The 14039-nt window shown below is 41.5% G+C and overlaps 1 protein-coding gene across 3 annotated transcripts in view; it reads left to right on the top strand.

Annotated features, from left to right (window-relative positions):
- Positions 1–14039, top strand: part of ATP8B4 (ATPase phospholipid transporting 8B4 (putative)) — a 229095-nt gene that overhangs the window by 187038 nt on the left and 28018 nt on the right. For all 3 annotated transcript variants that reach the window (XM_083183964.1, XM_083183963.1, XM_083183965.1), the window contains 3 exons: positions 1693–1881; positions 9945–10060; positions 11543–11707. In XM_083183964.1, coding sequence (XP_083040090.1) covers positions 1693–1881; positions 9945–10060; positions 11543–11707 — 470 coding nt within the window. The remainder of the gene's footprint in view (positions 1–1692; positions 1882–9944; positions 10061–11542; positions 11708–14039) is intronic.

Genomic DNA, 14039 nt, shown 5'->3' with positions numbered 1-14039 from the left:
CTGGGGATTTTCCTCATGTACATATGTTTCTTTTTTTTTTGTAAGTAAGAATGTAAAGCTTATACAATTGACATAAAGAAATCAGAACCTATACACTGTAAAGGTCATGATCTAAAGAGCAGTCAAATAAAAATAAATTGCACCCGCTATTTCATGGTGAGAACAATCATCTAGTCCTCACCATATCCTATGGCAGGGTGCATTTAATCTTATGTGATAAATTGTATGATAGATTTTATTTGGTCATTACTTATTCCACAAGCAATAACCAATATGAATGTGTCATAAAGTAAGTACCTTTTCCTTAGTTCCTGCACAGCTCACTTTAGGGTCTACTGTACCAAAGCATTGCAGTTGAGTTGAGGCCTGGACATCAACTTGGCCACAACAAAGCAGTGATCTAGTAGTTTTCTTTTTCAGTCTTTGGTCCTGGCAGTCCTAAAAAAGCCAGCAAGATGTGGCTGTGCACACTGCAGCCAGTGTAAAATGGTTGTGTGCGCTGCAGCCAATAGTTCTGGTTGTGCGCAATGCTGCCAGCAAGATCTGGCTATGGACACTACAGCCAATAGAAGATGTAGCCAGTAGGATCTGATTGTGCACGCTGCAGCTAATAGTATCAGGCTGTGCATGCTTCAGCCAGGGAGATTGAGCTAAACACTTCAGTTGCCCTATTCAATGCAAGAACAATGCACTGTGTAAAACTCCCAGCAGCTGAGCTGAACAAATCAACTGTCAGCCTGATTCCTGGTGCTCTGGGCATGTGAAGTTCTTGACTGCAGCACCAGGACCACTGCAGATTTGCATGTAATGTAGGAGCGGTGAGCAAAACATATACTGGAGACATCCCTCTCCTCTCTGGCTGCAGTGGAGCCTGTGCTCAACTGGCACGCTAGGATGGAGCTCCTGTCTGAAAGTACAGACGTAGCCCAAGTTCAGATACTACACCTTATCAGTTATCTGCATACTGTATCTAGCAAATTATAACCACAGGACCTCAGGCATATTTCATATGCTCCTAAAGATAGACCTTGTACATTTACCAAATTACTGAACTCCGCTATTAATCATGGTTTATTAATATTAAATGACTGGACAATCAGCCTTGGTGGAGTTAGGCGAGTGTTAACAGTCTTTAGGAGACATGCTTAGCATTTGCCAGAATCAATGTACAATGTACTTTGGAATGACATTACGTTTATGGAATTATCCTTAAGATCTTTATTTAGTTAGCCCTTAGTGCCATGGGCATGTTCTGCAAATTAGAAAACTGGAAATTTGTAAAACCGTAGGAATAATAGAACAGTATTTTTATGTTCCCTGGACAAAACACTGATAACAAAAAAGGCAATAGTGACGTACCAGAAGTTCACCATAAACTAAGCAAAACATTTCTGTGAGTCATACTATATACATTCAGAATATTTATGTGTGTAAACTTCCAAATACGATTAATAACAGCGTGAATACTTATGTACATTTTGTTCCTCTGTATGTTCCTAGGAGCACGGGTTAATTAGTGGGTTTACTGTAAACTGTATCTGTACCAAGATTTATTAAGGCTTTTTATATGTTGTTTCATAACATCCACTTCACTCCTTAATGCAATTTAACATTGTTTGTCTTTTATATTTTATTCCTTTCATTTATAATTTGAAGTAACCTTTTGTACCATTCTCCCCAACAATGACACAGAAGAGCTTATATATCAAGTGCAGTCACCGGATGAAGGAGCGCTGGTCACTGCTGCAAGAAACTTTGGCTTTATATTCAAATCCCGAACACCAGAGACTATCACTGTGCAGGAAATGGGGAAAATTGTAACCTACCAGATGATAGCAATATTAGACTTCAACAATGTCAGGAAAAGGATGTCCGTCATAGGTAATGTCTTCATTGAACGTCTCATTCTAATGATTTGGTTAAGCACTTTGTTTGTAAATTTCTCCCCTTTTTGCAAATAAGACGCTATTTAGCAGAAAAGGTGGCAAAAAAGATGCCTGGTGCTACAGAGTCACACATATAGCACGAAATGAATCGCATGGAGGATAAAATGTATATGGACACATCCAATTGTAAAGTACAATGGAATAGGCTGCTCTATATAAGAAACTAAATAACAATACTCTGTAGTATTTTATTGGTTGCTATAGCAACCCCTACAACACAGCTTTATTAAATGTACCACTAAGTAAAATGTGAACTACTTTCTAAAAATGGCAGTAGGGCATACAGATGGAGCTGCTCTCAGCGCTGTCCCCTGTCTACCATGTGATACCCTGCACCAGAATGGGCACGCGTATTTCGAGAACCTTGCGCACCCAATTTTTGGCAATGGACGCGCGGATGGCGGTGTGGAGTCTGGCCTCATCTGTATGTACTAAGTCTTGGAGAGAGATAAAATGGAGAGACAAAGTACCTGCCAATAACTGTCATGTTATAGGCTGTCTTTGAGAAATGACAGGAGCTAATTTTCAGAAAATATTTTTTCTGGGAAACCAGCTAGATCAGATTTCTTATTATCTGAAAAATGCACCTCTAATTGGCCATGAATTTATTAGACACACACTGAATTCTGTTCTAGCAGATAGAAATATAAAAATGATCAGATTCTTCCACAAATAAAAAGTTATATTTAGCAAAAGTGTATTCTCTTTGATTTGTCTCCACTGGGATTTTGTCTCTCCCTCCTCCCAGGCACTGTGTACCTCTTATATTTCTGTCTAATTCCACCTTTGTTTCTCATTGTTCTCCCCTTCTGCACCTCTTACACTACTTACTCCCTTTTCTCCATCTGTCCTTGAAGTCTGATCTGTATTTCTCTCTCATCTGCACTGATTGTTAAAATGATCCTTTATTTATATGGCGCCACAAGAGATCTGCAGCACCCACTTAGAGTACATAAGCAAATAAATATAACCAGCAACTTACCGTCCAAGACTATATGGGACAAGTACAATGTATATAAACATATCTGCATGAGCAAATAACGCTGAAATAAGTATTAGGGTGGCAGCAAACAGAATTTTGATGCTGTCAAATGAAGTATGAAGTAGAAGATAGTTTAAATCAGAGTAGGAAAGCACATAAGGAAAGACGGCCCCGCTCATGTGTCCAGGGCAGCCGAGAGGAATGCCGGGCCCCGGTAAAAAAAAATTGGGACGTGGCCTAAGTGTGGAAGGTGTGGCCACCTGCACTTAGGCCACACCCCAAATATTTAGAGGGGTGAAAGAAAACTCTAAAAACTCTGAACTCAGCAGCAGCACACACCTACAGCATGTGCTGTGCTGACAGCAGGCTCAACATAAGCATGTGCTGTCTACAGCACATGCTGTAGAAGTGTGGTGCTGCCTGGGAGGGATGGCGAGAGAAAGGAGGGGTTGCCGGGCCCCTCCAGCAAGCCCGGGCCCGGGTCATTAGTACCCACTCCCCCCCTCGACTGCCCTGCGTGTGAGCTAACATTTTAAAGGGGAGGGGCAGACAGACATGGGTGAAACAGATGGGGTAGACAGTGAACGAGGATTATTCCAAGTCACTACACAGCATTACATTTTAAAGGCGTTAGTAATATGTGAATACATTGAGGTGCATCAACAAAATGCTATTCATATGCGTTAAAGTTCAGTTTTACTTAAATCAAATGAATACTCATTTGTTACTCGTTTTGCTTCACAAAAGAGATGGTTCTAATTCCCCATATCTGTATATTCTAATGTATTGTTCTTCCTGAGCCAGGAAACCCATTACTTATAGATGATATTTCTTGAAACTTTGACGTTGGAGGTTTATACGGGCTATGTGGAAAGAGAAAACATTCAGCGTCTAAAACACAAATTGGCTGTAAGCTGCGGTTGTCCTCAGAGATTTTGTAACAAAAACCATGAATAGACAGAGATCTCTGTTCTTCATCACAATACTATATCCACCCGGTTCGTGTCTGCTAATCCACATGGAGACAAGTCAGGCCAGTAAACATGTGTTTCCTTATGCAGAGGGAATGAGCTGGGTGTAGAAGATCATGAAATAGAGAAAATGATTTGGTATAGTTCAATTTTATTGTTAAATAATATTTAAAGCAACGTATTCTGATAAAAAGAAATGTATTTATTGATTTTATACTATTTTTTATTCAGTATGTGTTATTGTCAATTGTGTCATATAGTCCATGAAATACAGATATACTGTATCATTCGTTTAAACAGTCACTAATAAATAGATGCATTTAACATCAGTAGTTTTTTATTGAAGATATGGGATAAAGAGAAAAAGGAGGAGTGGGATGGAAAAGGTAAGGGAGGATATACAGTATAGGGCAGGGCCGGATTAAGTGGTGGGGGGGCACAGGGAGTCAGTACCCCTGGGCCCCCTCTAGTTAGGGGCCCCCTGTGGTCGGCATGTATTTTTTTTTTTAAAGGATAGCTAAAGGTTTTGTGCATGGGAGTGGAGTAGTGCTGCAGTTTCACCTATCTGCCGATGTGACAATGATAAATGGTGCTGAGCATCGGGAGCCAAGGCACACTGACTGCACAAGTGTGCAGTGCATTACTGGGAGTTGATTAAGTCCCATGACACTTTGCACAAAAGGGCAGAGGCTGAGATGTTTGTGCAGAGCTCTGATTGGTGGAGCTCATTACATGTTATGCTGCCTTTATTCTGTGTTTTGACAGTGTAATATTCTCCCATGCAGTTTGCGGCCAGTAATGACAAGTGCAAGGGGGCCCCCTGGTCTAAAGTGCCCCGGCTCCCCAAAGGCTTAATTCGGCCCTGGTGTAGGGGATCCAAAATACCAGACAAAAGACATGACAGGAATAACATTACAGTATCAAATTAAAGAAATGTAAAATTCAATACATGTAGTGGGTTATTCTGGTCATTTCTGCACATGTGCATACGCCGGGTGAGTGCGACCACGGCAAACAGACTGTAGCCAGTGGGGTTTGGGGCGGTGGCGGAAAGTCACGCCCATGGGAACGACCCAGCATTTCATGAGCACTCCCATGTAAACGCTGGGCATTCCAATGGTAATCGGGCCGTGATGTCGGTGCTGGGGGCGGGCAGCTGATATCACCGAATGTCAGCTGCCTGCCAACTTCCTCCCGAGGGTGCACACAAATATAAGTGACCTGAGAGTCACTTAGATAGGCGTGCACGTTCCACATCATTCGATGGACACCCACAGGCTGCGAATGCATGTTAAACATCACACACACGCTGCAATGGGGGTAAGCAGCTTGGCATACACCAGGCGGGGTTTGGTGGACTCGCAAGGCTGCAGTTTTGCAGCCTTGCGAATCAACCAGAATAACCCCCACAGTCAACAGTAAATCAAGAGGAGACATCCTCATTGAGATTAATTGGAGCGAAGTAGATAATGACGTGAATAAATTGCGCACCTTCGCCATCTGTAACGTACTCATGGCAAACACTAAAATAGATATTATTTAAATGAACAATAATAAAACACAAGCATCTGTTGTTGTAGGATAACCACTCATACTGCTTTCACATTGCAGAAATGGGTAATGACACGGTATTCTTAAATGGGACTTTAAAACGGGTCTGAGCCTTGAGACCTTTCACATTGCAGGTGAAAACCGTTTTAAAAATCATTTAATACCATTCAACCCGTTTAACCCCCAAGGGACATGTTTCAAGCCATTGAAATAGAGCTGTTCAAACTGCCAAAAAAACGGCTTTAAAATGTGTAGGACTCTGCTTTTTAACCGTGTTGAAATACCGGTTAACTTTAACCGATAAATCAACTCTGGCACTTTCACATTGCAGCCTTAAACGTTTTAAAATGGAAAAAAACGGCAATATACCGTTTTAAAAGTGCGATGTGAAAGGGGTATCAGAAACTCATTGCAATACTTAGATTAAGCAGAACTCATAACCGTAATAATAATTAAACGTAAAGGTAATTTTAGAGAATGGCACCCACCACAAGTGAAATAAATATACGTATGTAATAATTAGACATGTAAAACAAATGAAAACAATACTATAATGCCATTTTCATTGTCTACCAATGTGTATGTTTTGATGGGATGCAGTCATTAGGTCGACATGCTGAAAGGTCGACATGGGTCTAGGTTGACATGGGATAAGGTCGACAGGTCATTGGGTCGACACAAGCATTAGGTCGGCATGGTCTAGGTCGACAGTCAAAAGGTCGACATGGCGATTTTCACTGTTTTTTGAGCCGACATGTACCGACAGGCGGTATTTCATGCCCTACCATTCACTAGGGCAGGGATGAGGAACCTTCGGCCGAACTAAACATCCAAGCATGCCCTGCAACAGTTTTAACATGACCAAATAAAAAAACTGTAGAAGGGAATGCTGGGATGTGTAGTTAAAAAACAGCTGGAGGGCCGAAGGTTCCCCATCCTTGCACTAGGGCGTGGTGGGAAAATAAAATAGTGTGCCAAGCATAGCGAGGCACCGTGCCCGAAGCAGGGCGAGCGGATGTGGTGCACTTTATTCTGTGTCCATGTCGGGTAAAAACAGTGAAAAACCCCATGTTGACCTTTTGACTGTGGACCAAGACCATGTCGACCTAATGCTTGGGTCAACCTAATGACCTGTCAACCTTGACCCATGTCGACCTTTCAGCATGTCGACCTAATGACTGTCGACCAAATTATGGTCGACCATATGACCCACACCCGTTTTTATTAATGACAACAAAAAAATCTGAATTGATTAGAATTGAGATCTAAAGAAGTTAAATAGCCAGCGAATTGTTAATATACAAGACAAGGTATGCTAAGTGCTGCTTGTTAGCAACAAACAGTGTGTTCCATATGGGTGTTTAGAATTCCACTTGGTATAATTACCATTGATCTGGATCAGTGATGACTGCTGGGGTGAGATCCTCAGCCAGAATAACTGAACTGTGCTGGAATAGTCACTATAGTACTCCATCCAGGAAAAATGACTTGTCAATAGACACACTCCAGATAGCAGCCCCCTGCTGGGTGCTGCAAATAAAGTGACAAGCTGGTAAGTTACAATGCCAATCATTTCAGAGTGGGAACGTTTGGCTGGAAATATGCCTTGAAAAGTTGCTGTATCTATGCATGTGTGCGGGGTCTGGACCTGATTACAGCAGGCAGCTAAGTAGGTGCAAAGCCCATAGGTCAGTGGTTTCCAAACTTTTTGAATCACGGCACCCTAATTTATCATAATATTTTTCACGGCACCCCTAGGCCAAAAGTTTGTTACTGAGAGTTTCAGAAAAAAAAATATTAAATTAAATAAGTTGTGATTAGATTGTATCCTTAGGTCCAGTTATGTGGTGAGGAACATGATTCACTTCTGTTTACCCATATATTTTATAACTGGAAGCCACGAGCACTGATTTTTGCCTATTTCATTGGCCATAAATACATTTAATTGGTTCTGGACCACCAACCTGAGGCACCCCTGCAAGTGCTCCGCGGCACCCCAGGGAGCCACGGCACACAGTTTGGGAACCACTGCCATAGGTAATCATGCTGCTAGTAGCGCTGTAATATCTCAGATATGTCTCAAATAAATTGTAAAAGATGCTGGGTCTATTAATCTGCTTACAATTTGCATTATTGTTATGCCCTTTAATGTTCATTCGAGCACACTGCACCTCTTCAAAACCTGTGCAGTTCCTCTTTCCGGCATGGGGTGTTGTTCTCTGCTATGGCGCTTTTACCACAGTCTGGTCTGTATGGCAGTGATGAGATATATACCAAACTGTGCTAAAAGTACCAGAGCAGAGAACAACATCCCAGACAGGATAGAGGGAACTGTATGGGGTTTAAAAGGTGCTGGATGGTAGAATGAACACTAGTATCTAATTACTTGTGAAGCTTTTTTGACCAATGGTTATAGCACGCTATCCAAATACAGACCACTTTTATTGGCCAAAAAAAGGACCACACATGGGAACAAAGAGAGGTCCCCATCTCATGGGTTATCGTGATTCAGGGTGCTTCATATCACAAATTATGCTTTGGGTGCGTGAGGTGCTGTGTATCGGAGCTAATTGGATAGCACTGGGCGACTTCATTAGATGCAGTAAGTTACCACGCACCCACCGCACGCATGTCCTAAGATTGACTTTTGTAGGAGATCGCCCTGCTAATGGCTCCCATGGTCATTAGTGTTGGAAACTGCTGCCATAGGTAGGGGAGAGGAGAGGCGCCTCAACCTGGTATTCACTGGGTACATCTACTAATTAGACATATTAATATAATAATAATAATAATGATATTTATATAGCACTTTTCTCCCAATAGGACTCAAAGTGCTTCACACATTGTCTTTACAGCTCGAAATACAAAACAAGCTTAACAGTAGATGTCAGTGAAATGCTTGAGTAAATAAGTATGTCTTTAGTCTATTTTTAAAGGATTCTATAGTGGGCGCTTCTCGCACTGTGCGAGGAAGAGAGTTCCACAGAGTTGGAGCAGCAAAGTTGAAAGCTCGACCCCCAGATGAATTCAGGGAGATTCTGGGTACTGTTAGTAGTCCTTCTTCAGTGGATCGTAGTAATCGAGTAGGACAGTAAGGGATCAGCAGCTGTTGCAGGTACCTTGGGCCCTGGTCATGTAGGGCCTTGAAAGTGAGTAAGCCAATCTTGAAAACGATTCGCCATTTTACAGGTAGCCAGTGAAGGGAGTAGAGAATGGGAGTTATGTGGCAGGAGCGGGGCTGGTTAGTTAATAGTCTGGTGGCTGCATTTTGTACCAGCTGCAAGCGGTGCAATTCTTTTGCTGGAAGACCCAGGTAGAGAGCATTGCAGTAGTCTAGTCGTGATGATATAAATGCATGTATGACTTTAGGATGGTCTTCTGAGGGAATTAAATGCTTGATTCTGGCTATGTTTCTCAGATGAAAGAATGAGGATTTGATTGTGGCTGACACCTGATGTTTAAGTGTCAGGCCATTATCCAGGACAACACCAAGATTCCGCACATGATCAGAGTTTTTTAGTGCTGTGCCCCCCAGCTTAAGACCTGTCAGTTGGCTATGCTGCCGTCTTGTCCTGTGATTTATCATCAGGACTTCTGTTTTATCTGGGTTCAGTCTCAGCCAACTGGCACTCATCCACTCCTGGAGCTCAGCTAGGCAGCCATTTAAGGTTGTTATTGTGTTAACGGTGCCTGGAGCAAAGGACAGGTACAGTTGGGTATCATCTGCATAGCAGTGGTAGACCAGGCCGTGACGTCTTTAATGTCACCAAGTGGAAGCATGTATACTGCAAAAAGCATGGGAGATAGTATAGAGCCCTGTGGGACACCACAAGACAACGGCACTGGTGGTGAAGAGTATACTCCCGATGCAACTCTCTGTGACCTGCCAGCGAGAAATGATATAAATCAATTATATAAATCCTAATTACAGCTAACTAGTTATACACACAGTGCGATTTTGGCTATGTACGATTATGACTATACAATTTCCTTTGAACTCCCAGGATCGAAGAACCATATTATATTAACTATATTTACTTGAGATTTTCAACTATATTTCTGTGTGATTTTGACTATGGCCTATTCTGACTATACTAGGCACTAGATTGTACACAATATAGTAAAATTGTATATACACTGCGCAAGCTGTACCAAATTTTCTTCCGAATTTGACTATATACAAAATCGGAAACTCAAATCACACCGTGTGTATGCACCTTGTAGGCATGAGAAACCTAATATATCAATGATGCCACCAGTTCTTGGTTAATGAATAGCTTACGTCTTCACAAATATAGATTGTTAGCAAAGTGTCTATCGCCAATATGGTAATGCAAGAATTATACTTTAAATTGTTCTGTTGTGTGTTGTGGCTCAGTAAGTATTCTACTCCATGTACATAGCCAAATAAGTACTCTGAGAAAGTAATGTATGTTATCTGTGTCATTGTGTCAGGTGATTTCAGTTCTAAACACGTTTGTTCTTTTTCATCAGTACGAAATCCAGAAGGCCAAATTAAACTTTATTGTAAAGGAGCAGATACTATCCTGTATGAGAGGCTTCACATCAGTAGTGAGGAATTAATGTACAGAACATCAGAGCACTTGAATGTGAGTTTTTCTTCTGTTGTAGTAATTACTCATAGTTCTGTTTGGGCAGTCCGGTGGGAGATTTATTACGTAGTAAAGATATTTCTGATCACCGAAGCTGTATGTCTGGTGCTGAATAAACCCAAACAGACACATCCAAGCTACTCTTAGGGGGGTATTCAATGTGCCGCCGATATCCCAAAGGGGGTAATAGCAGGGTCTCCCTGTTCAATGCTGTCTTTAGCGACAGCATTGAAGCGGGTTCATGGCAGAACGGGCCGGACTTTAGAAGCTGTTTAGAATTGCTTTGAAACTCATGTCGATATGTTGACCTGTTGGCATGTTCAATGTCGGTATTTTGACCATGTCGGTCAACTGAATATGTCGATATAATGAATGTCTGTATATTGACCATGTTGGTATTCTGACTGTCTGTCAATTGGTGTTGGTGTAATGACCGTCGGTAAATTGACTGCATCCCCAAATTTAGAATGATTTATAGGGGACCTAATTTTATTTGACGAACTTGAGATGTACCATGTGCCCCATTATTGCTCTGGCCCTCATACTCCCCTTTACTCTGGAGAACAAGCTAATTAAATCTAAGGCACATTTCTTTGTTTAACGTTCATTGTGTCACAGTCACTATGCAAAGGATAATGGAATGCAATATCCCAAATAATTTGGCATAATATAACTATACAGCAGAAATAAATCCATTTTCTTTAGAAGACTATTATGGAATAGTAAAGTTATTCCCAGTGAAACTTGCATGCCTCCTAAAGATGGATTCTTAGATATATCAATTCTTCCAGAAAAAGTACCAACCAATCTGCTTTTATATGTCATATTACAGGTTGTTCTAGAAAAATTCCAGAAGCTCATTGGTTGCTGTGAGCAACTTGTTTACTTTATCACTCTCTGAGCTTTGATAAATCTCCCCCTTCGCCTGGTCATTACATTATTAAAAAGATGGTAGTCTATTGTATTAGAAGTAACTAATACTAGCCATACACTATACCAACTTTTATCCAACTAGTTGGTTGGTTGGACTGAAAATCTGGTACCGGATGGGTGCAAATGACAATCAGCAATTTCCTCACAAACCCAGGGAAATGGACAAAAATATTCAGTCAAATTGTTTAAATCAAACAGATTCAACTACAGTGACTTCCTTGTCTGAGCGACAGTTTTTGTCCGTTTCCAGATTTTGGGAGCAAATTACTGAATTACAATTTACATATGCTCCCGTCCAGTACCAGATTTTTATTGCATCCAACCAACTAGTTTGATGAAAGCTGGCCTAGTTTATGGCCAGTATTATATATAGAACATCAGAGTGATTTGGTATAGCATTTATCAAACTAATGATCAATGTGAATTTATCAACTATATCACTTTTATACAATGAATCTTTGTTAATCCATCAGTGGTTGCTGCATCTGGTTTCCTCACTACTGTATTTCTCATATTTATGAAAAACTACTCCGGTTGTTCTTCCAGGAGTTTGCAGGTGAGGGCTTGCGGACATTAGCCCTGGCATATAAAGATCTCAGTGAAGATTACTTGAAGTGGTGGCTGAAGGTTCTCCATGAGGCCAGTACTGCTCTGGATAACAGAGAGGAACGGCTTGCAGCGGTTTATGAACAAATAGAAAGTGATATGATGGTATGTTTCCATTTCTCCACCCAGATTTAGTCCTTTATCTGGTGCGTACTCAGGAATCTACATAATTTTCTGCATGGTGCAATTACATTATTAAAACCATACACACATTTAGAAAAACTGGACCATAATCTGAGCACAGAGCCGTATGCTATATTTTTTAATGCAATCTCTACAAGTGTTTAAAACTCAGTTAAGGTACAAATAAATCCTAGTGATGTGCACTATAACTTATTACTGTATTTGTCCTGATAACTAGGCTCAGCCAAGTGCATTACAGAACATAACTTGCTGTGATTGTAGGTTTTTACTGCACAATGTTATTGGCATGTTACTGAGAAATGCAGGGCCGGTGCAAGGTATCTAGGCGCCCTAGGCAAACCTACAGGATACCACCCCCCCCCCCCCCCACCCCCAACTTCTCATATACACAATTGACTTTTAAAAATTGTATTGGCTATATTTTTTGATTTGCGAGTGAACCAGAATAAGGGCTATTGTCTAATCTAATGTATGTGCAGCCAGCTTTACCCTACACTTGCAGAATAGCCTATCAGCTGCTATAGGCTTGGGTCAGACTCACACAGTCAGTAGTTAGGTTACTATGGTCACATCCTGTCACTAGAAGCACCGCAGAGCATAAGTCTACACAAGATCCTTTCACATGTTATACATAGAGCAGCTGCTTTTAGTAATAAAAAGATTATACCAAAATAAGCAGAATTGACTATATTTTTTTACTTTGAATGAATTTACCAGTATGTTTTTTTGGGTTGTGGGAAGAAAGCTATGCACCCAGAGGGGTCCCATGTAAACATGGGGAAAATAGCCAAATTCCCCGAAAACTGAGCCCTGGTTGTAATGAAAAGACAATGTTTAGAGGCAACAATGCTAACCTCTGTGCTACCTAGTTACCTATGCAATAACTTTTACTATGGTAACTGATCACCCAAAGGCTGCTACATACTGTTTGTGCCACACAGAAGCCTCAGTTGACATGACACATGTAGCTAATCTACCAAAGTGCGAGGCATAATATGGATTATGGGCACTATAATGTGTATATTATGTTTATTTGTGGTGCTGGGAGTGTATACACAGTATATTTTTATATAATATTGGAAATTGTATTGATAAGGGGTCCTATAAACCTTAATCTGGCCATGACCAGCATAACTTCAATGAAAGCAAAGAGCATACTGGTTGCTATTGGTTACCACATTGACAATAGGAAGCAGTGATCAAACTATGGCATATATTCAATGCCGTGGGCGAGCGGTGACTGCGAGCAGGACTTTTTGCTCACAGTCACCGCTCACCCTGTCAGTATTCAACTGACCCCCCCTCATACGCAAATTCCCCCTCGCTCCGTTTTTTGAGCGAGGGAGAATTGGCGAATGTGCCTCCAAAAACTTGCCTCTGAGTTTAATAGCATGGCTAAAGTGATATTACACAAATAGACTCTTGTTGCAACCAGGTAGCTGTTGTGCAGACGATTGCCGTTGAGTAGCTGGGCGGGCGGGTGTGGGGACCAACTTTCCTCAAACCATCCAACTAGTTGGTTGGATGGAATAAAAATCTGGTACTGATAGCCTGCTGTGTACCCCACTACACTCAGGGGCAAACACAGGATTTCTATAGGGGGGTTTCCAAATATCGGCTGACACAAATTAAATAAATAAATGAATAATAAATAAATAAATACAATTAAATAAATAAAAAAATAACCAGATTATTAAATATATATAGAAAAAAGGGCACTACATGCTGCACTACACTACATGCTAAATCATACTACATGCTACACTACATCCCCCTACATTCAGGACTACTGTACACTACACCTTACTCTATATCTCCCTACAAGCTGCACTTTACTGTTACACTACCACAATACCCACAATAATATTAAAACTTCTCACTCCACACAGGCCTGGGTTAATCTCCCCACTTCTCCTTGCTAGGGCCCCATGCGCTCATACAGTAAAGTACAGTGTAGCCTAATAGTTAAAACAAGAAATGCTGACTGACCATTTGGTGTGGTTGTGAATGATAGTACTGCCATGAAACACTATAGGGCTGGGTGCTCCCCCTCTGTGCAGACAGATCACAGAGGAGAAGATTAAGGAGCCAGAGGTGGAACCGAACCGAAGTGCCGGGAACAGCAGCACGAGACGGCACCCAATGAACTCCCCCCAGAACTTCCTCTGCCGGGTGCCCACAGCTCCCACTCGCCGTCCACTGTGACAAATAATGCTGAGGAGCTGCAGCGCGCACACGCAGCCCCGATCCTGGCTGCAGCTGGAGGCCCAGAGATTGACAGAGATTGCTGTGT

This window comes from Crinia signifera, chromosome 4 (assembly GCF_055691185.1).
Source record: "Crinia signifera chromosome 4, ASM5569118v1, whole genome shotgun sequence".
Lineage (NCBI taxonomy): Eukaryota > Metazoa > Chordata > Amphibia > Anura > Myobatrachidae > Crinia > Crinia signifera.
This window is presented reverse-complemented; position numbering and strand designations above follow the sequence as displayed.